This window comes from Procambarus clarkii, chromosome 76, assembly GCF_040958095.1.
Source record: "Procambarus clarkii isolate CNS0578487 chromosome 76, FALCON_Pclarkii_2.0, whole genome shotgun sequence".
Taxonomy (NCBI): Eukaryota; Metazoa; Arthropoda; class Malacostraca; order Decapoda; family Cambaridae; genus Procambarus; species Procambarus clarkii.
The window spans coordinates 4,254,007-4,277,659 of record NC_091225.1 but is presented as its reverse complement, the minus strand read 5'-3'; the positions used below and the strand labels follow the sequence as shown (position 1 = coordinate 4,277,659).

General features: G+C 42.8%; 1 protein-coding gene across 1 annotated transcript in view; it reads left to right on the top strand.

The window, feature by feature from the left end:
* LOC138357134 (glutamate receptor-like) overlaps positions 1 to 21,086 on the top strand; it is a 270,984-nt gene extending 249,898 nt beyond the window's left edge. The window contains 2 exon segments of the mRNA XM_069313781.1: positions 13,912 to 14,074; positions 20,503 to 21,086. Of these exon segments, the coding sequence (XP_069169882.1) occupies positions 13,912 to 14,074; positions 20,503 to 20,637 (298 nt within the window). The 3' untranslated portion in view covers positions 20,638 to 21,086.
* The last annotated feature ends 2,567 nt before the right edge of the window (positions 21,087 to 23,653 follow it).

The window sequence follows — 23,653 nt, the reverse complement described above, 5'->3', positions numbered from 1 at the left end:
AATGGTCCCCAGGACTATATACAACTGAAAACTCACACCCCAGAAGTGACTCGAACCCATACTCCCACAACTGGTATGTACAGGGACGCCTTAATCCGCTTGACCATCACGACCGGACATAAGGAAGTGATAGCCGAGGCTATATGAACCACTTCCCCGCCGGCACTCGGATGGTAATCTTGGGCATAGCATTTTATCAAATCACCTCATTCTTTGGGGCACACGTGAGGAACACAAATGCAAACAAGCCTGAATGGTCCCCAGGACTATATACAACTGAAAACTCCGGTCGTGATGGTCAAGCGGATTAAGGCGTCCCTGTACATACCAGTTGTGGGAGTATGGGTTCGAGTCACTTCTGGGGTGTGAGTTTTCAGTTGTATATAGTCCTGGGGACCATTCAGGCTTGTTTGCATTTGTGTTCCTCACGTGTGCCCCAAAGAATGAGGTGATTTGATAAAATGCTATGCCCAAGATTACCATCCGAGTGCCGGCGGGGAAGTGGTTCATATAGCCTCGGCTATCACTTCCTTATGTCCGGTCGTGATGGTCAAGCGGATTAAGGCGTCCCTGTACATACCAGTTGTGGGAGTATGGGTTCGAGTCACTTCTGGGGTGTGAGTTTTCAGTTGTATATAGTCCTGGGGACCATTCAGGCTTGTTTGCATTTGTGTTCCTCACGTGTGCCCCAAAGAATGAGGTGATTTGATAAAATGCTATGCCCAAGATTACCATCCGAGTGCCGGCGGGGAAGTGGTTCATATAGCCTCGGCTATCACTTCCTTATGTCCGGTCGTGATGGTCAAGCGGATTAAGGCGTCCCTGTACATACCAGTTGTGGGAGTATGGGTTCGAGTCACTTCTGGGGTGTGAGTTTTCAGTTGTATATAGTCCTGGGGACCATTCAGGCTTGTTTGCATTTGTGTTCCTCACGTGTGCCCCAAAGAATGAGGTGATTTGATAAAATGCTATGCCCAAGATTACCATCCGAGTGCCGGCGGGGAAGTGGTTCATATAGCCTCGGCTATCACTTCCTTATGTCCGGTCGTGATGGTCAAGCGGATTAAGGCGTCCCTGTACATACCAGTTGTGGGAGTATGGGTTCGAGTCACTTCTGGGGTGTGAGTTTTCAGTTGTATATAGTCCTGGGGACCATTCAGGCTTGTTTGCATTTGTGTTCCTCACGTGTGCCCCAAAGAATGAGGTGATTTGATAAAATGCTATGCCCAAGATTACCATCCGAGTGCCGGTGGGGAAGTGGTTCATATAGCCTCGGCTATCACTTCCTTATGTCCGGTCGTGATGGTCAAGCGGATTAAGGCGTCCCTGTACATACCAGTTGTGGGAGTATGGGTTCGAGTCACTTCTGGGGTGTGAGTTTTCAGTTATATATATATATATATATATATATATATATATATATATATATTCTCTGGCATAAGTTATAATATTAATGTCACATGAAAGAAATCATCCACGATAAAGCAAACTCTTCAATAATTACAGGTGCATCCACACACCACATATATATATCATGAGAGCTCTATACAGCCTTACTCTTCACAACTGTTTCCTACCGTGACATAGACATTGGTGAGCCTTGCTCACGTCATATAAGATAATCTGGCTAAATATATCTGACTAAAGAGGAATTGGGAGGGAAATTAGAATCACCTACTTCCACCTCACTGATGTGGACTCGCCCTCCGGTGAGAGTTGAATTGCAGCTCCTGGTCCCGGCTCTCGACTCATTGTAGGGAACGCCCCCACACACACTGTGATGCTCTCTCCAGGAACCCAATCAACATCCCAAAATAAACGTGTCATCACCGTACTCTGTCCTCCGCAGGTCTGTGCTCCTCCACAACTTCTTGCAGGGTTGGAGTCGGTCTCCTGGCTGTCAACTTCTCACAACTACGTCTGCAGTCCTACTTCTCAGCTGCAGTCGTCCTGATTCCCAATTAGTTTTATTCTTTCACTGCTTCCCGGTGGATTGGCCCAGCCGCTACGTCGTCACTAGATGGGTGAACTGCCTCAGACGTCACATACGTCACTGCACAGACTTCACTTCTTTTTGCAAAGCACCTGTCCCTGGAGCACTTGTTGCTCAATATTCCGTCGATTCCCTCTTCGGTCCAACACATGAACGAAGGAAGACCTCACAGCGTGCTTGCAGACTACGGGTGACGCGTAAAATGCATGGGAGCGGGGTACAACTGTCAAACTGACAGGACCAATGTCGCACGTCCGACCTCGTCAACGTGTCGTGTCAAACTGGTGGCGCCACAGAGGTGCGATCTCCGGACCCGCCCCTGCTCTCGTGACGTCATACTTGCCAGGGGCGGTTTTCATTGGCTCCCTGTGCCACGTCACTGTTCGTGACCAATCTGGTGCCACTGATGTCATACAGTTTTGGTGGGAGAACGGAGGGACCGGCGCCATATTGGCGTCCTAAAGAGCCTAAACCACAGGCCAAAATACTCTTCTTTTACGAATTTCTCACCCACGCGAGAACACTACACGCTCCCACACATGTCAAATTGTTGCCCACAACAGAGAACGCTCGGGTAAAGTGGATATGACTTACAGCAGACGTGGGAGAAATATAAGGGAGGGGGGGAACACCATCACATATATATATATATATATATATATATATATATATATATATATATATATATATATATATATATATATATATATATATATATGTCGTACCTAGTAGCCAGAACTCACTTCTCAGCCTACTATTCAAGGCCCGATTTGCCTAATAAGCCAAGTTTTCCTGAATTAATATATTTACTATAATTTTTTTCTTATGAAATGATAAAGCAACCCTTTTCTCTATGTATGAGGTCAATTTTTTTTTATTGGAGTTAAAATTAACGAAGATATATGACCGAACCTAACCAACCCTACCTAACCTAACCTAACCTATATTTATAGGTAAGGTTAGGTTAGGTAGCCAAAAAAAGCTAGGTTAGGTTAGGTTAGGTAGGTTAGGTAGACGAAAAAACATTAATTCATGAAAACTTGGCTTATTAGGCAAATCGGGCCTTGAATAGTAGGCTGAGAAGTGCGTTCTGGCTATTAGGTACGACATATATATATATATATTATATATATAAATATATATATATATATATATATATATATATATATAAATATATATATATATATATATATATATATATATATATATATATATATATATATATATATATATATATATATATATATATATATATATATATATATATATATATATATGTCGTACCTAGTAGCCAGAACTCACTTCTCAGCCTACTATGCAAGGCCCGATTTGCCTAATAAGCCAAGTTTTCTTGAATTAATTGTTTTTCGACTACCTAACCTACCTAACCTAACCTAACCTAACTTTTTCGGCTACCTAACCTAACCTAACCTATAAAGATAGGTTAGGTTAGGTTAGGTAGGGTTGGTTAGGTTCGGTCATATAACTACGTTAATTTTAACTCCAATAAAAAAAAATTGACCTCATACATAATGAAATGGGTAGCTTTATCATTTCATAAGACAAAAATTTGAGAAAATATATTAATTCATGAAAACTTGACTTATTAGGCAAATCCGGCCTTGCATAGTAGGCTGAGAAGTGCGTTCTGGCTACTAGGTACGACATATATATATATATATATATATATATATATATATATATATATATATATATATATATATATATATATATGCGAACAAGCCTGAATGGTCCCCAGGACATATGCAACTGAAAACTCACACCCCAGAAGTGACTCGAACCCATACTCCCAGAAGCAACGCAACTGGTATGTACAAGACGCCTTAATCCACTTGACCATCACGACCGGACAAAATGAGGTGATAGCCGAGGCTATATGAACCACCCCACCGCCGGCACTCGGATAGTTATCTTGGGCATAGCATTTTACCAAATCACCTCATTCTTTGGGGCACACGTGAGGAACACAAATGCGAACAAGCCTGAATGGTCCCCAGGACATATGCAACTGAAAACTCACACCCCAGAAGTGACTCGAACCCATATACATATGTCGTACCTAGTAGCCAGAACGCACTTCTCAGCCTACTATGCAAGGCCCGATTTGCCTAATAAGCTGAGTTTTCCTGAATTAATATATTTTCTCTATTTTTTTTCTTTTGAAATGATAGAGCTACCCATTTCATTATGTATGAGGTCAATTTTTTTTTATTGTAGTTAAAATTAACGTAGATATATGACCGAACCTAACCAACACACCTAACCTAACCTAACCTATCTTTATAGGTTAGGTTAGGTAGCCGAAAAAGTTAGGTTAGGCTAGGTAGGTTAGGTAGTGGAAAAAACATTAATTCATGAAAACTTGGCTTATTAGGCAAATCGGGCCTTGCATAGTAGGCTGAGAAGTGCGTTCTGCCTACTAGGTACGACATATATATATATATATATATATATATATATATATATATATATATATATATATATATATATATATATATATATATATATATATATATATATAGGGGGGTACCACCACTGGTGCAATTATAGTATATATATATATATATATATATATATATATTGTGACGGTAAAGTGTTGGAGTGTTGATGTTCGGCAGTCCTCCAATGACAGGTGGGAATGCCTTGTCACATTTACAGAAAAAAAGAGACTGCTTGCCTGTTTGTTTGTGGTAAGGTAATGGGAAGACAAACAAAACACAAAATATGAACAATGAAATTTTAATTACTTTAGAAAACGAGATATGAACAAAGACAAACCCTTGGCTTACGTAAAATTCAAAACAAGTCAACAAACAAAACAACATGAATAATTAATGAATGTAAAATTTACTCTAAAACAAAAAAAAAGTGCAAGATAATAATAATAATAATAATCAGGTGCTGAGAATACTGGCTTAAGCTGCCACCTTCCTTAGTACACGACAGCCAGGGCTTAGTCTACCAGAGAGAGATGTCAACTTCTAAGAGCACAGAGATATTCTGAGGAATACGGCGTGAGCTGGCCCAGACGTCGACTCAGGTAGGGGGGCGTGAGTGCAGGTGTAGGTGCGGTCGGCGATACACCAGCCAATCAGGAGCAGGCAGGCGGAGAATGGGTAGTTTGCTCGTTGACGACGGGCGGAGGAGCCGGCGTGTCTGGTGGTGCAAGGTACGCTTTACTTCCTGGGCAAAACGTTTGGCGATACTGGTGGAAGTATCTTCAATATAGTATCTTGTACTTGTAACATGATGTGAATGATATAGGGAAGAGTAGGCTCAATCTCTCTTGAAAGAGATTATCGTCACAACTCTGCCCCGAAGCCTGCGGTTCCGGAAGAAGTTACGTCTTCATGTTGTAGAGTGTTAGGTGGAGTTGCCTCTACTTCATAGACTCTGGAGAGGGCGTCGGCTATGATGTTGTCAGACCCCTTGTTGTAGAGATCTCCAGGTTGAATTTCTGCAGTTATCAAGCCCATCGTAGAAGACGTTGAGTGTGGAATTGGGCTTGCTGCAGGAAGTGTAGGGTGTTGTGGTCCGCATTGATGGTGGTAGACCGAGCACTTTTCGGGTATTGTTTGAAGTGCTGCAAGTTCAGGACGATGAGTAGCTCCCTGTCGATTGTGCTGTAGTTCCTTGTTGCTGTGGTCGTTAACAGGTATATTCTCCTCGCCTCGTTGCTGTATTAGGTCACCCCCGATGCCGGTACCACTGGCGTCGACATGGAGGATGAAAGGCTTGGTGATATCTGACGAGGTGAGAATAGGATTAAAATATGGCAAAGGAGCACTATTATGGTCCTGAAAATGGTTATGAAGATCAGGGAGGATTTCCGAATTGGAAAGCGCTGACTCAGTGTCAGTGCTTTCGGGAGGAGAAGCAGGGAAGGTCTCACTGTGGAAGTATGGACTTTTAAAGGAAGAATATGTTATCAATACAGTGGGAGGAGTACCGTTATATAGCTTCAGGAGGTTGACGTGGCACAACTGGGTCTTCCGCCGCCTATCTGGAGTCTCTAGAACGTAGTTGTGGTTGTTTCTGCACTCCTTGATGCGGTAGGGTCCTGAAAACCTGTTTTGCAAAGGAAAACCTGGGATAGGGAAATAGGCAAGCACGAAGTCTCCCGGTTTAAATTTCCTTACTTTGCTGTTCTGGTCGTAATGAGTCTTCATTCTCTCCTGTGCTTTCAATAGATTATCCTTAGCAAAGTTAAGCACCCTCTCTAGAATGTGTTGTAGGTTTTGAAGAAACTGGGGCACATTCTGATGCTCACTGAAGGTGGCATCACGTAGAGAGTCTTTAAAAGCTTTGAGAGGAGTACGGCACTTACGTCCATAGAGCATCTCATAAGGAGATACTCCTAGAAACTCATTGGAAAGACTTCTAAATATACACATTATTAAATCTATTTGCTTATCCCAATCCTTAGAGGTTTCATTGCAAAACTTCTTCAGGAGTGTTTTAATAGTCTGATGACTACGATCAAGAGAACCCTGTGAAGCAGGATGATAGGGGCTGGACAATACCGGTGTGATGTTGAACTCTTCCAGTGTCCTCTTGAAGAGATCACTGGTGAAGTTGGTGCCACAGTCGCTCTGAACCTCCCTTGGAAATCTATACTGGGTGAAGATCTTCAATAAGTGTTTCACAACCGTAGCAGCCGTAATGTTCTTTACTGGAACTGCTATGGGGAATCTGGTGGTAGGACACAGGATGGTTAGTACATAGGCGTTACCAGAACTGGTCCGAGGTAAAGGACCAACACAGTCTATAATAAGTCTGTGGAAAGGTTCCGCAGGCACCTGTATGGGAGTCAGTGGTGCTCTGGGGATAGAGATGTTCGGTTTACCTGCCATCCGACATGTATGACACTGTTTGACGCTATTTACCATACCTGGCCTGTAGTAGTCTTGACGGATTCCGTGGTAGGTCTTGTTAAATCCGTAGTGCAAGAGTACTCCGTGGGCCAGGTGTAGAATAGTGGGCCGCAGGCTGGCAGGAATCACTAGTTGTTCGACGTTGGCCCAATCGTCCTCCTCCTTCAGTTTGCTGGGTCTGTATCTGCAGTAGAGTAACTCGTTCTCTAGGAAGAACCCAGGAATACTGTCAGGTTGAGTCTCAGCCTGGAAGAATAATGAGGTCAAGGTAAGATCTTCCCTCTGTAACTTACGGAACTCCAACGTGGTCAGATTCGGGGGTAGTTTCTGAGGGTCTTGAGGGACAGCGGTAGCAGTAGAGTCAGCTGGCTGTGGTCGTGCAGCTTGTGCACGGGTGGTCACTAAAACCGGAGGAGAAACTTCATCACTCTCTTGAACCTTTGCTGGAACATACTCAAAGATGGGATTATCCATTACAGAGGTACACACCTGGGGTTTGTCCATGACGATCAGGTTGGTCGGTTGCAGGTCTTCTGCCAAGTCGTTGCCCAGGAGAAGTTGCACTCCAGGCATGGGAAAAGGCTTTTCTCTGATGGCGACTTGGACTTCACCGGTCACGAAGGGACAATCCAGGTGGACTCTGGCGAGAGGATAAGGAGTGGTAGCAGTGAGGTCAGTGATGACGAAGACGGTTTCCCCGGTGTAGGCGATATTGGGCACAGCTGATTTCAAAATAATTGATTGAAGAGCCGCTGTGTCCCTCAAGATCTTCAGTTTGAAACGTCCCTCCGGATCTGAACCGTTGGTAGAGACAGTTCCAGGATACAGGTGTTTACTGAAGAGAGAAAGATCATTAACATGAACACCAACATTCATCACAGGCTTACCGGACTTAGGAGGAGTCTGTTTGGGTTTAGTAGATTCAGTATTACCTTTGTATTGAGACTTACCACATTTATCCATGGTATGTCCATAAAGTCTACAATACTTACAGTACAATTGCGAGTCAGCTTGATCGGTACTCACTTTCTCGTAACTGAACCAAGACTTCTTACTGGAAGGTGGTTCTGGTGTCAGCTGGTGGATGAGGCTGTAAGTGTCAGCCGACTTAGCACACTTTAGGTACTCGGTCTCTTCTTTATCTGCTAAATATAAACGGACAGGAGGGGGCACACGCCTCAAGAATTCTTCAACTAGCATGAGGTTGACGAGTTCTGCAAAGGTAGAGACATGTGCTGCTTCCAGCCATTTCATAAAATATCTCCTTTTGGTATTAGCAAATTCTAGAAAGGTAGTGGTACTTGCCTTTAGGTGGTTACGGAATTTTCTTCGGTAGCTTTCGGTGGAGAGAAGGTAGGCGTCCAACACTGCTTGTTTCAGAGTCTGGTAGTCATTGTCAGACGCCAAAGTACTGAGTGTAACTGCAGCTCTACCTGTGAGATGTACTCTGAGAAGGGTAGCCCATTGGTCGGCAGGCCAACTAAGTTGATTAGCAAGGGTCTCAAAGGTGGTGAAAAATACGTCGACTTCTGTCTCTACAAATGGTGGCATTAACTTACTTGCATGTGAGATATTGAAACTTACTGGAAGACTGGCGGTAGCTTGCTGGTGTTGAGTGAGGTGCGTAGTTTCCAACGCGAGTTCTTGTTGACGACATTCCATAGCCATTGCAGCTTGTTGTTTGTCATGCTCGCGTTGCATCTCCAGGTGGCGTTGTTTTGCTTCAAGCTGTACTCGCTCACGTTCACGGAGTATTGCAATCTCACGTTCTTGTTCTTCTTGCCTCAGTGCAGCTTCTCGTTGTTTTTCTTCCTTTCGTATGGCAGCTGCTTCCCTTTGTTGCTCGAGGGCTTCTTTTTGCTGTTCTCGTTCGATCTTGGCAATTTCCAGTTTGAGTTTCATAGCTGCCAAATCAGGTTTATCTGCAATAGAGTAAGTTTCGTGAGTTTCAGAGTCTTACCTTCCTCTAAGAGATAATCCAGTAACATGTTATGCAGTTCATTTTTGTTGGCTCCATGGGGAACATCTAGTTGATACTGATGTACAAGAGTTTGTAATTCGGTCCTCTTGGCACGACTTAAGTTCCCTATTTCACCTGCTGGATCTGCACGGAAAGCTTGGAGACGAAACATGGTGAAATTAGCAAATAAATGCACAACGAATATACTGTTGTGATATAGTGAATGTCAGAAACAGGACAACGTGGCAACTGGTACCTATCCTGTGGAATCTTTAACAATTAATGTTAATTTCAAGATGATAAATGATTAATAAATCAAGATCGCAGGAAATCTTGTACCCGGTACTCAATGTAAGAGGATAAGGGCAAGAAAATCCTACTAAGTAAGCGAAACTGAGTTTCTAAAACAAATGAAACATTTAATTGCCTCAAAAGTGAATTAGGTAGTCCAAGGATGTAGGCATACCTTGCCGAGTCTCTATAGGACATAAGCAAGTTTTTCCCACTGAAATGAAATATGATACTTACAGAATTAGCGAACGTTTGTGCTCTGAAAAAAGAAAGCTACTTCCCTACCTAGGTAAATATCATCATCTCTGACCGACGTGTAGGGGTGCGAGGTGTCAACCGGTGACGAGAACTGCTGCTGAGGTCCCAATTCAGCAACTAAAGTTCGTGCTAGAGGAACTATGACCCTCTTTATCCTCCTACCGTCGGATTGCAGAAGATAAGGTGCTCTTGACCCGGGGACAGACCACAGTACCAGGGAACCAATATGATGATCTACCGAAAATATGAGAAATATCCTAGGGACAAAAGATGGTAAACACGAGTAATAACACGGAGGGAAAGATGACCAATTAATTTAAGAGAATGACTGCAGCCGATAGTCACCACGTAATCCAAAGTTGTCTCACACTCACCATATGCTACTCTTGGATTGCACAATACACACAGCACCATATGAAAATAAAATTGAATATTGAAAATAGTGAAATTGAAAATAGTACTTTACCAAAGCCAAGTACGCTTACCACAAATTTACGGTCTGGTACTAGTACCTGAGTGAAGCTCCGTGGACACGCCCCCATGAAATGTGACGGTAAAGTGTTGGAGTGTTGATGTTCGGCAGTCCTCCAACGGCAGGTGGCAATGCCTTGTCACATTTACAGAAAAAAAAGAGACTGCTTGCCTGTTTGTCTGTGGTAAGGTAATGGGAAGACAAACAAAACACAAAATATAAACAATGAAATTTTAATTACTTTAGAAAACAAGATATGAACAAAGACAATCCCTTGGCTTACGTAAAATTCAAAACAAGTCAACAAACAAAACAACATGAATAATTAATAAATGTAAAATTTACTCTAAAATAAAATGGAGTACAAGACAATAATGATAATAATCAGGTGCTGAGAATACTGGCTAAAGCTGCCACCTCCCATAGTACACGACAGCCAAGGCTTAGTCTACCAGCGAGAGACGTCAACTTCTAAGAGCACAGAGATATTCTGAGGAATACGGCGTGAGCTGGCCCAGACGTCGACTCAGGTAGGGGGGCGTGAGTGCAGGTGCAGGTGCGGTCGGCGATACACCAGCCAATCAGGAGCAGGCAGGCGGAAAATGGTAGTTTGCTCGTTGACGACGGGGGGAGGAGCCAGCGTGTCTGGTGGTGCAAGGTACGCTTTGCTTCCTGGGCAAAACGTTTGACGATACTGGTGGAAGTATCTTCAATATAGCATCTTGTACTTGTAACATGACGTGAATGATATAAGGAAGAGCAGGCTCAATCTCTCTTGAAAGAGATTATCGTCACAATATATATATATATATATATATATATATATATATATATATATATATATATATATATATATATATATATACATATATATATATATATATATATATATATATATATATATATATATATATATATATATATATATATATATATATATATATATATATATATATATATAACTTTTTAGACACTCAACCCACCAGGGGACTCGAACACTGGCCAACAAGGTGGCAGTTGCATGCTGTATCCACTACGCTATACTTCAAAGCCATAAGAGAGGTGATATATATATATATATATATATATATATATATATATATATATATATATATATATAAATATATATATATATATATATATATATATATATATATATATATATATATATATATATATATATATATATATATATATATATATATATAACTGAAAACTCACACCCCAGAAGTGACTCGAACCCATACTCCCAGAAGCAACGCAACTGGTATGTACAAGACGCCTTAATCCACTTGACTATCACGACCGGACAAAATGAGGTGATAGCCGAGGCTATTTGAACCACCCCACCGCCGGCACTCGGATAGTAATCTTGGGCATAGCATTTTACCAAAATCACCTCATTCTTTGGGGCACATGTGAGGAACACAAATGCAAACAAGCCTGAATGGTCCCCATGACAATATGCAACTGAAAACTCACACCCCAGAAGTGACTCGAACCCATACTCCCAGAAGCAACGCAACTGGTATGTACAAGACGCCTTAATCCACTTGACCATCACGACCGGACAAAATGAGGTGATAGCCGAGGCTATTTGAACCACCCCACCGCCGGCACTCGGATAGTTATCTTGGGCATAGCATTTTACCAAATCACCTCATTCTTTGGGGCACACGTGAGGAACACAAATGCGAACAAGCCTGAATGGACCCCAGGACAATATGCAACTGAAAACTCACACCCCAGAAGTGACTCGAACCCATACTCCCAGAAGCAACGCAACTGGTATGTACAAGACGCCTTAATCCACTTGACCATCACGACCGGACAAAATGAGGTGATAGCCGAGGCTATTTGAACCACCCCACCGCCGGCACTCGGATAGTTATCTTTTGCATAGCATTTTACCAAATCACCTCATTCTTTGGGGCACACGTGAGGAACACAAATGCGAACAAGCCTGAATGGTCCCCAGGACAATATGCAACTGAAAACTCACACCCCAGAAGTGACTCGAACCCATACTCCCAGAAGCAACGCAACTGGTATGTACAAGACGCCTTAATCCACTTGACCATCACGACCGGACATAATGAGGTGATAGCCGAGGCTATTTGAACCACCCCACCGCCGGCACTCGGATAGTTATCTTGGGCATAGCATTTTACCAAATCACCTCATTCTTTGGGGCACACGTGAGGAACACAAATGCGAACCAAACACAAATCCCTTCCCCATACCAGGCGAGTCAAATGTCCCTACTCTTTATCTTGGAGGAGAGAGGCTTGAACATAATTTTCAGTTTTGTAAACATTGCTAGGCGGTACACTAGGCTCGGGTGTCCAATACAGTGGCACCTTGTCCCCTTCGCATAGCTGGAGAGAGCTGACTCAATCTTCAAGAATTCATGTATCCTTCCACTGCATATCATGGAAGGTGATTGGCGGTAGATAAGTGCCAAGTCCTTATTGGCCCCTAGAGAGCCAGACCTCAGGCCTAGTGTTAAATGGTTGGCCACTGCCAAAATAAGGGGTGGAACCCTGGGGCTGTATTAGATGGTGGGAGGAGCAATCCTTTCCACAGGTAAGCTGGTAGAACAAAATTTCAGTAGTGTGTCTTGGGGAGTGTGTTGGCGATAGGGGACTCAAGCCCGCATCCAAAGGGCTGAGGGCAGCCATCAACATCTTGGCCTCAGTGCGGTTTTAAGGTATTGTGCAGTTGATTTCATGTCCTTAGTAGATATCCATTGTTCCTTTAGGGGGAATAGAATAGGGTATATGTTCAAATTGTCTTAATTTACATGTTTCATAAAATAAATTGTATAACTTGTCCAGTGGTATTCACTTAACTCCCCTTTGATATATTTCCCTACTTTGTCATTTTTATGTGTTGTATTAAAAACCCCCATGTTCTCCTCCATTTAATAGATATTAAAGTTGTCCTTGGATTTAAATAAGCAAAGTAAACTAAAACTAATTCCCAAAATTTATTACTGAAGTTCATATTACCTGGGAGTCCATGATTACTGATTCCTTGCCTTCCTGGGGATCGGTGACAGACACATTCAGGTATGGTTGATCTGGAAGGTGGTGGCAGTGTTTAATGATATTTTATGAATTTATTTTATAAATTGATAACCCTTGTCCTTGATGTATCTTCCTCATTTAAATTAATATTCTTCTTATACCCGTGCCAGTCCAGTGAGGGGTCATACTGGACTGTAACAGTGTTAAGCTGGGGTATTGAGTGAAAAGAGAAAGAGAATTACAACAGGGATAGCGTTCAGAACGATTACAAGAGTTCACAGGTTATTACATGGTGTTCTAGCATCTTGGGTTTAATTGGAAGAGGAGTTCTCCAACGGTCATCTTCGTTCGAGTTGAAGGAAAAAATAACTGTGGAATGTATTACTGATATTATAAAGTTTATATAACGTTTCGAACCTATATGGTTCGTTCTCAAGTGATAAGAAAATACAAGGCGTTTTAGATTTATACCAGTAAGAGGTTACTTGAAGACAAGTAGATCTATATAAATTCCTAAATATGACTATCTAAGAAAATAATAACACAAAGCACTAAACTACGAGTTTTCCTGTTTGTTATTGTGGATCTTTCACTGAAGACGGCTAGGACACATAAACACTGGTGCCGCCGCCTTGCACACACTGCTCTTTGCTCACTCTCTATCATGTTCACTTTGTTGTTCCTTATATTTTCCTCGCTTTTTTCATTTTTTGTGGGGTGATAGGGTGTTATTATTGGCTTCTATGCTCCACTGTTTCCTGATTTCGTTTAACAAGGAATTTTACACGAATTTGAATGCCTCTGTTCTCTGTATAGTCTTAATAACCTTCCTGTGGCTGACAGGCCTTAAGCATAATAAAAAATTAAATTAACAATATGTTAGTTTTCTGACAATTATACATCCATTATAGTTCCCTCTAACTCGGGTACCTACTTTTAACACGACTCTGGGTGTTTAAAAGTCGTTTTGAACGAAAACTTGCGAATAATAACGTATTCCTCTTATTCGCTAGGAAGGGAACTCCGTTCTACCCGCGTGTTGAGCAGCTGGTGCAGAGGCTGGAGGTCTCCGGCATCATGCAGCACTGGATGAACGAGGTACTCGCCAGACGTGTGCGGGATAAGATAGAGGCTGCTCAGCAGGATCACAGCTTCTTCCTGGATAATACAACACACGTGAGCACTTGACATGTTTCTCATTCAAAATATTCTAGATAAATGTTGACCTTTAGTGGTGAGAAACCCAGCACTCGCTGTACTGCATGAGCTGTATGAGGCTAAATGTTCATCATAGGAAAGTGCTGATTATATAATATACAAGCTGTACCCGACTATGCGTTGCTGTGGCTCAGCAATGCATATGCGTTGCTGTGGCTCAGCAATGCATATGCGTTGCTGAGCCAAAGCAACCTTTCCCTGTCTCCCAGTCCTCCCCCACCATTCCCTCCTGCCCCATCCCCTCATCCTCCCAACCATTCCTCACTCCCCCGTGCCCCTTTTCCTCCCAACCATTCCCCACTGCCCCATCCTTTCGTCCTCCTCACCATTCTCCACTCCCCTGTCCCCTAGTCCTCCCCACCATCCCCCACTCCATATTCCCCCCTCCCTCCTAACCATTCCCCACTCCACCGTCCATTCGTCCTCCCCACCATCTCCCACTCCTCTGTCCCCTTTTCCTCCCAACCATTCCCCACTCCCTCGTCCCATCGTCCTCACCACTATCCCCTATTCCCCTGTCCCCTCGTCCTCCCCACTATTCACCACTCCTTTAGCCTTTCCTCGTAGCTCTTTTCTCAGTTCCGGGACAAGTCTGGTGGAATAGCTCTGAACCTTCTCTAGCCTTTTCTTGTGTTTAACTAGGTATGGTCTCCATGCTGCTGCTGCATATTCCAGGATTGATCTGACATAAGTGGTATTCAAGATCCTGAATGATTCCTTACACAAGTTTCTAAAGAAAGTTCTTATGTTGGACAATCGAGCATATGCCGTTGATGATATACTTTTGATGTGGACCTCTGGGTACAGGTTTGGTGTGATATCAACCCCAAGATCTTTCTCTCTGTTTGACTCATGCAAGATTTCAACACCCAGATGGAACCTTATGTTCAGCATTCTACTCCCTTTGCCTAATTTCATTACTTTACATTTTCCTGTGTTGAAATTTAGTAGCCATTTTCTAGACCATTCCTCCAGTTTGTCTAGGTCGTCCTGTAGTTTCTGTCTATCTTCATCTGTCTTGATTCTTTTCATAATTTTTGCATCATCAGCAAACATTGAGAGGAATGAGTCTATTCCCTTTGGAAAACCGTTTACATATATTAGAAACAATATGAGTCGAAGTACAAAGCCCCGTGGGACTCAGCTGGTCGCATCTCGCCGCTTTGAAGTTTTCCCCCCTCACAGTTACTCGCTGTTTCCTTTTACTTTGTGTTATGATCCCAGGCTGGTCACACAAAATAATTAAATCAAAATGAAAATTCTATTTATCAATGAAATCGGAAACATTGAAATGGAATCTTAACGTATTTAGTATAGTGTGCGTTGATCTTACGTACAACAGATGGTGTTGCTTTTAAAAAAAGCAACACCTGTTTTTACCTGTCACATATGTGGCATCTATACTTATCCTCATGAAATAAATTTTATGGTAAACATCAACAAAAAAAACACAGCTGAATTCCAATGCAATGTCACACAAAATAATTAAATCAAAATGTAAAATAACTCAAAATCTATGAAAATTCAATTTGTCAATGCAACTGGAAACATTGAAATGGAATCATAGCATATTGAGTATAGTGTGTTTTGCTCATATGTGCAACATATGGAGCTGTTTCTTAAAAAAAAAGCGTGTTTTTACCTGCCACAGGTGTGGCATCTATACCTATATTTACAAAATGAACGGCATGATAAACAACACAGCTCAATTCCAAGGCAATGTCACACAAATAATGAATTCAAAGTGAAAATAAATTAAAATCTATGAAAATTCAACTTATCAATGCTATTGGAAATATTGAAATGGAATTGCAACATATTTAGTATAGCGTGTGTTGGTATTACATGCAACAGATAGCGGTGTTTTTTTTTTTTTAAATTGTTTTTACCTGTCACAAGTGTGGCATCAATATAGTAGGTATATAAAAAGAAGTATGTATTCGAATGGAACGTTGTCAAAATTTTCGAGCAATCGATGATGAACATTTTGAGATTACAGTATGCGTTGCTCTTACATCCAACAGATGGCATTGTTTAAAAAAAAAAAGTTTTTTCCTGTCACAGGTGAGGCATGTTTAAAGTACATATATAAAAACACCCTCCTAATCAAATGCAACTTTGTGTCAAAATTTCAAAGCAATCGGTAAAGAGTTTTTGAAGATTTCGCTGACATGAAAAATACAGTGTCTTTTTAAACGTGTTTTTTCAAGTCACAGACATGACATCTATATAGTATGAATATAAAACCCGCGCGTATGCGAATGGAATGTTGTGTGAAAATTTCAAAGCAATTAGTGAAGAGCTTTTGGAGAATAGCGATTTTGAAATAACGAACATTTCCATTATTATTTATATAGACTAGCTGTACCCAGCCATGCGTTGCTGTGGCTCAGCAATGTATGTGCATTGCTGAGCCACAGGAACCTTCCTCTGTCTCCCAGTCCTCCCCACCATTCCCCCCTCCCCTGTCCCCTCGGCCTCCCAACCATTCCTCACTCCCCCATCCACTCGTCCTCCCTACCATTCCCCCCCTCCCCTGTCCCTCGTCCTCCCCAACCATCCCCGCCTCCCCTGTCCCTTTGTCTTCCCCACCATTCTCCATTCCCCTGTCCCCTCGTGAAATGCATTCCCAAATAAATAATAATAATAATAAATAATAAATGTTTATTCAGGTAAAGTACATACATAAAAGAGGTTATACAAAAATTTATAGATTTATAGATAGAGCTAGTACATACAATGCCTAAAGCCACTATTACGCAAAACGCTTCAGGCAGAAAAATGATCAGAAATGATCTGATGTTCCCATCAGAAAACTGGGAACATCAAATAATCTGATGTTTCTATCACTGAAATATAGTAAAACAGTTAAAAAAAAGAAAGTAAAAACAATGAAAAATAATAAATAAACTATACTCACAAAATGAACGGAATGGTAAAAACCTTAGCTCATTTACAATGCAATGTCACATAAAATAATTAAATCTAAATGAAAATAAATCGAAATCTATGAAAATTCAATTTGTAAATCCAATCGGAAACATTGAAATGGAATCGTAAGATATTTAGTATAGCGTGTGTTGCTCGTACGTGCAACAGATGGTGCTGTTTTTAAAAAGAAGCATGTTTTATACCTGTCACAGGTGTGGCATCTATATATTAGTATATAAAAACACTCACGTATTCGAATGAAACATTGTGGCAAAATTTCAAAACAATCGGCGAAGAACATTTGGAGATTACAACGTTGTGTGAAAATTTCAAAGCAATCGGTGAAGAACTTTTGGAGATTAATGACTTTGAACAAACGAACATATGTGTTTTTATTTATATATATTGGTTGCATGTTATTTCAATTGAACTCCTGTCTGGATCTTTTGTCATTTAGTATGGGGTGACGGCTACTATTATCTTAGGTCTACCCATTGTCATTGTTCCTGTTATGTAATCTCTGACACCTTCACAACCATAATTTCCATCTCTTCAAAACTCCAGTCCTTCCTTATCAGCAGGTTCACTCTTCCTCTCCCTTCCCTCTCCTTCCTTACTATTTAGTAGTCCTTTAGAAACTCAACATTTGTTATGACTCCTGACAATTTTGTTTCTGTGAGTCCTATTACATCTGGGTTTCCTTCCTGTGCTCTTTCTGCCAATTCACTTGCTTTATTGGTAATCCTATTGATGTTTAAGTACATTACCTTGACGCACATTTTCCTTTATATATTTTTATATTTTCACCCACCTTCCCCCACAAGTGTAGGAAGCCGTTCCATGGTCAGGGCTACTTGGGAAGCCTCATCCTGGTGTAGGGTAGTTACTAAAGGTTGCTGTGGCTCAGCAACGCACATGCATTGCTGAGCCACAGCAACGTGTGGCCAGGTACATCTAGTCTATATACAAAAATATAAAAAATGGGACAGGAAGAAATCCTGGGGGGATGGAGGGGCAGGGAATGCTTGAGGTTGGGGGAGCAGGGAGTGCTCAGGGTGAGGGCTCGTCCTCCTGTTGTGTAGTTAACAGAGGTTTTGGGGAGGTGGGGTGGGGGATGGAGGGCTTAGATCTTGCCTGGGCCGACTTGGGGCAGGAAGAAGACTAGTGGATAGGAAGGCAAGGGGTATTCGAGGTAAAGGGGGAAGGGCGGATTTGGGTGGAATGGTGGGCACTGTGTAAGGGCAAGGGAGGATTTGTGCATGGGGTTGGGGGGGGGGGCTCTTATGTGGTGATGGGTTGGGGTGTTTCAGTCCCCTCTGGGGTTCCTAAATTGCTGGATTATGGTTCCCCACTACCCTCTGGGATTTCTGGGAGGAAAGCAGAGGTTCCATGGATCCTTTCCCTTAACATGCACCTTTTCCTTGCATCTGCTGCCTCTATTATCTCGTCCCTAGTCATGTCCCTCTGAAGGAATACCTCTCTGAATTTCAATACTTTTTCAGTTCGCTCTTCTTTACTAGGATGTCCTCTTTGATGGCCTCGTTCCTGAGTGCTACTTTGATTAATCGATTTTTGTCTTTGTTGTACTGGCAAATCTGGAAAAACTTTTCTATGCCTTCTTCTGCCCCTTCCATTCCTATCTCTTTTAGTATCCTTAACACTGCAGCTTTTCTTTAGCCCTCCATTCTTCCTGCTTGAAACCTTCTTGTGCTGTAATACCTACCACGACTACAGCTCTTTTCCTTTCCATTAACTGGCTCCTGCATCTAGCTGCCTTCCGTGAAATTACGCCTTCCATTGCAGCTTCCTTGACTGTGGACATCACAGCTTCTGGGCACTTCCTCAGAATTTCAGCAAGGGTGGCACCCATTGTAGGGGTAACTGCCATTGCTACCTATTTTGTTTTGTTTTTGCCTGGGTCAGAGTCTGTGGTGAATTTGTTTTAAGGATTTTTACCTCCTCTTGCACTGCATTTAGATCCATTTGCAGTTTACCCATGGTTTCCCTCATGTATTTCAATTCCCCACTGATTTCCCTCCAAAAAGAAGCATTCATCTCCATGTATGACTCGCCCTGTTCCTGTCCTCCAACAGTGTTCTGTTTTCCTACCTTCATGCTTGACTCCTTTTTTTGTTCCCTAGGATTAGTGTTAGTCTACAAGGATCAGAGAAATGAAGAGAGAGAGGAAAGAGATAGAGAGGGGATGATATGGAGGGAGACAGAGGGAGGTTAGGATATAGGGCGGAGGGTGTGTGAGTGTACTCACCTAACTGTGCTTGCTGGGGTTGAGCACTGGCTCTTTGGTCTCGCCTCTCAACTGTTAATCACTGGTGTACAGATTCCTGAGCCTACTGGGCTCAATCAAATCTACAATTGAAACTGTGTATGAAGTCTGCCTCCACCATATCACTACTTAATGCATTGCGTTTCTTAACTACTCTGACACTGACAAAATTCTTTCTAATGCCTCTGTGGCTCATTTGGGTACTAAGTTCCACCTGTCTCCTTGTTCGTGTTCCACCAGTGCTAATAAGTTTGTCTTAGTCCACCCTGTCAATTCCACTGAGAACTTTGTCGGTGGTTATCATGTCTCCCCTTACTCTTCTGTTTTCCAGGGAGGTGAGGTTCAGCTCCCTTAGCCATTCCTCGTAACTCATACCTCTCAGTTCCGGGACTAGTCCGGTAGCATACCTCTAAATCTTCCCTAACTTTGTCTTGTGTTTAACTAGGTACGGACCCCAGGCTGGAGCTGCATATTCTAGGATTGGTCTTACATAAGTGGTATACAAGTTCCTGAACAATTCCTTACTCAAGTTTCTAAAGGCAGTTCTTATGTTGGCCAGTCTTGAATATGCAGTCTAGCATGTGTAATGGTATAATGGGGCTGTTACATTTACCTCCCCATTTATTCTCCTCGCTTTCTGTTTAGACACATAGAATTTAAAGATGTAGTTTTCAAGTACAATTTACAATACACAAGTTTTAAATATCAGGAATTTCTTTTTCAGTTTTATTAAACAATAGGGATTTGATTCAAAATTTGAAAATATCCTGAGTTACTTTACAATTTATTGATGTATTTTAGATTTGTTTTATAAGTTTTATAAAGCTTTAATATCAATAAAGCTATAGGTTAAGGACTAATTGTAATTAAGAAGCAATAAAATGCTTATCTTTAAACACTAAGACGGTTAGGTTAAGTCGGGGTTTTCTATTCAGCTTTTTAGGTAAACTCAAATATTCACAATATATTTGACTACGATTTAATACTAAGTGAAAATAAATACAATTCCTGATTGCTATAAATAGTATATAATTGCACTTATTTGTGGTGTTACATTTACCGCCCCAGTTTTGGAGGACGGGCTGGATCACTACATCATCGGTAAGTGGGAGGTGGTCATAGAACTTATTATACATATAAATATATAACAAAGCTTTATATTGTTCTTCAGCATGATAGTGGAGAAGTGAAGTTGGGCTTGCAACACTTGCAGGGCGCCTTCTACTTTTTAATTGTTGGTTTCTGCATCGCCTTCCTCACCCTGCTGGGGGAGAACCTCGCCCACTGCTGCTCCTCGCCTCAGTAACACCTTCCTCGCCCTGCTGGGGGAGAACCTCGCCCACTGCTGCTCCTCGCCTCAGTAACACCTTCCTCACCCTGCTGGGGGAGAACCTCGCCCACTGCTGCTCCTCGCCTCAGTAACGCCTTCCTCACCCTGCTGGGGGAGAACCTCGCCCACTGCTGCTCCTCGCCTCAGTAACACCTTCCTCACCCTGCTGGGGGAGAACCTCGCCCACTGCTGCTCCTCGCCTCAGTAACACCTTCCTCACCCTGCTGGGGGAGAACCTCGCACACTGCTGCTCCTCCTCGCCTCAGTAACACCTTCCTCACCCTGCTGGGGGAGAACCTCGCCCACTGCTGCTCCTCGCCTCAGTAACACCTTCCTCACCCTGCTGGGGGAGAACCTCGCCCACTGCTGCTCCTCGCCTCAGTAACACCTTCCTCACCCTGCTGGGGGAGAACCTCGCCCACTGCTGCTCCTCGCCTCAGTAACACCTTCCTCACACTGCTGGGGGAGAACCTCGCCCACTGCTGCTCCTCGCCTCAGTAACACCTTCCTCACCCTGCTGGGGGAGAACCTCGCACACTGCTGCTCCTCCTCGCCTCAGTAACACCTTCCTCACCCTGCTGGGGGAGAACCTCGCCCACTGCTGCTCCTCGCCTCAGTAACACCTTCCTCACCCTGCTGGGGGAGAACCTCGCCCACTGCTGCTCCTCGCCTCAGTAACACCTTCCTCACCCTGCTGGGGGAGAACCTCGCCCACTGCTGCTCCTCGCCTCAGTAACACCTTCCTCACACTGCTGGGGGAGAACCTCGCCCACTGCTGCTCCTCGCCTCAGTAACACCTTCCTCACCCTGCTGGGGGAGAACCTCGCCCACTGCTGCTCCTCGCCTCAGTAACACCTTCCTCACCCTGCTGGGGGAGAACCTCGCCCACTGCTGCTCCTCGCCTCAGTAACACCTTCCTCACCCTGCTGGGGGAGAACCTCGCCCACTGCTGCTTCTCGCCTCAGTAACACCTTCCTCACCCTGCTGGGGGAGAACCTCGCCCACTGCTGCTCCTCGCCTCAGTAACACCTTCCTCACCCTGCTGGGGGAGAACCTCGCCCACTGCTGCTCCTCGCCTCAGTAACACCTTCCTCACCCTGCTGGGGGAGAACCTCGCCCACTGCTGCTCCTCGCCTCAGTAACACCTTCCTCACCCTGCTGGGGGAGAACCTCGCCCACTGCTGCTCCTCGCCTCAGTAACACCTTCCTCACCCTGCTGGGGGGAGAACCTCGCCCACTGCTGCTCCTCGCCTCAGTAACATCCTTCCAACTATAATTTTTACTGCCTATTATTCACATTATTTTCCTCTATAATATACATTTGCATAATTTTATTTTAATGTAATATATTATACAGAAATAAGAGAAACAATGTAAATTAATTGTTTAATAAACTGGGAACTGCATTAAAAGTTCAATGCCTCTCTTGCCCTGAGTATCTTCGTTTTTATTTCAAAAAATGTTGCCGCTTACTTACAGTTAATTTTAACAAAAATATTATCTGTAAATGTATCATATTTATGCCTAATTTGCACTGAGAGGTTAAGTATGGTTTTCATGACGAGAAAGCAGTAGGCCAGTATGTCTAATTGTTGGAGGAAATATGAGGCCGCTGGGAAGGAATGGACCCACTACCAGTACTTCAGGATCGACTTCCTTCTCTTCAAGAAGTGAGACGGTCGGTGTACCTACAGGTTCAAGTGGATGTTCCTCACACTGAACAAAGGATAACAAATGATATCACTTTTAAACATATTATATGTTTCAGGCATTAAGACACCACAGAGACAATAAATACAAGCAAATAATCCCAAAGTAATATTTTCGTGCTCTGTGCTTAATAACATCATACAACCATAGATACAACAAATATTCAGATATCATGTTTTAATGTACTAATATTGTATTGATCAGATAGGAATGTAAATTTAGTGTTTGATTGACTTACCATCTTTATGTTTCTTAATATTAAATAAGCTACACAATACATCTGATTTATGTAGCATGTGTACTTAGTAATTGGACACACTCTGCTGTCCACTATATTGACTGATATTGACCGTTCGTTGGGAGAAAGGACCGGAACACAGGGTTGAAGGATTAAGATATTTGTTCCTTGGAATGGACTGATGATTATGTGAGTATGTCATTTTTGTGAAGCCAAAAGCTTTGATGAAAAGGCTATTGGTAAACTGATGCATATTTCGTTAGAGCTAAGATGACTAAACTATTAGGCTGTTGGGTAGCATTGATGAATAAACTTTTGGGCAGCAATGATGAATATGCGGCTGGGTAGCTATGATGACAAAGCAGTTTTCGCAGTTTCACAGGTCTTCGCTCCCACTGAACCTGGGTGCCACTGCCCACCTTGTAAGCACCTCAATCTATCACACTCTGGAGTTCCTTCTTGGAACTCGGCCTTTCAACTAGGTGAGTGAGGTAGAGCTCAACCCTTCCTCTCGGCCTCTGACACAGAACTCGGGACGATTGGCCGAGCTTGCCCGACATAAACAAACTGCTTATTGATTGATATACTCGCTCATCTGGAATATCCACTTGGCTTCCTTCTTTATACACCCCCCTCAAGGTCGCCAGCTGGGTCACCGAATGCTTACGGCCCAACAATACTATTTCAGTGTTCTTATCAATAATTTCTAGCCTAGAATTCAGTGTCAGGATGAGTGGTGAACAACAATCAATCGCTCTACCAATCACTCAAGAGATGGAGGAGAAAACATAAACACATGGGTAAAATAAAAGTGAATTCACTGAGTAAAGTCAAGATGGGATCACAGTTGATAAAATTCGCTGCACTGATAGATGGCGGCAACACTCCGGTAAGTCACCTCTGGCAACCCCATCAGCTGATCCATTCAACTCACCGCAACCACTGTCACATTGATCTAGTTATCTCCTCTCGCTTGCACATAAATATTTGGTTCATTTCACCAAATACTGAGTGGATACTGCCCTTCCACAATAATCACTAAGA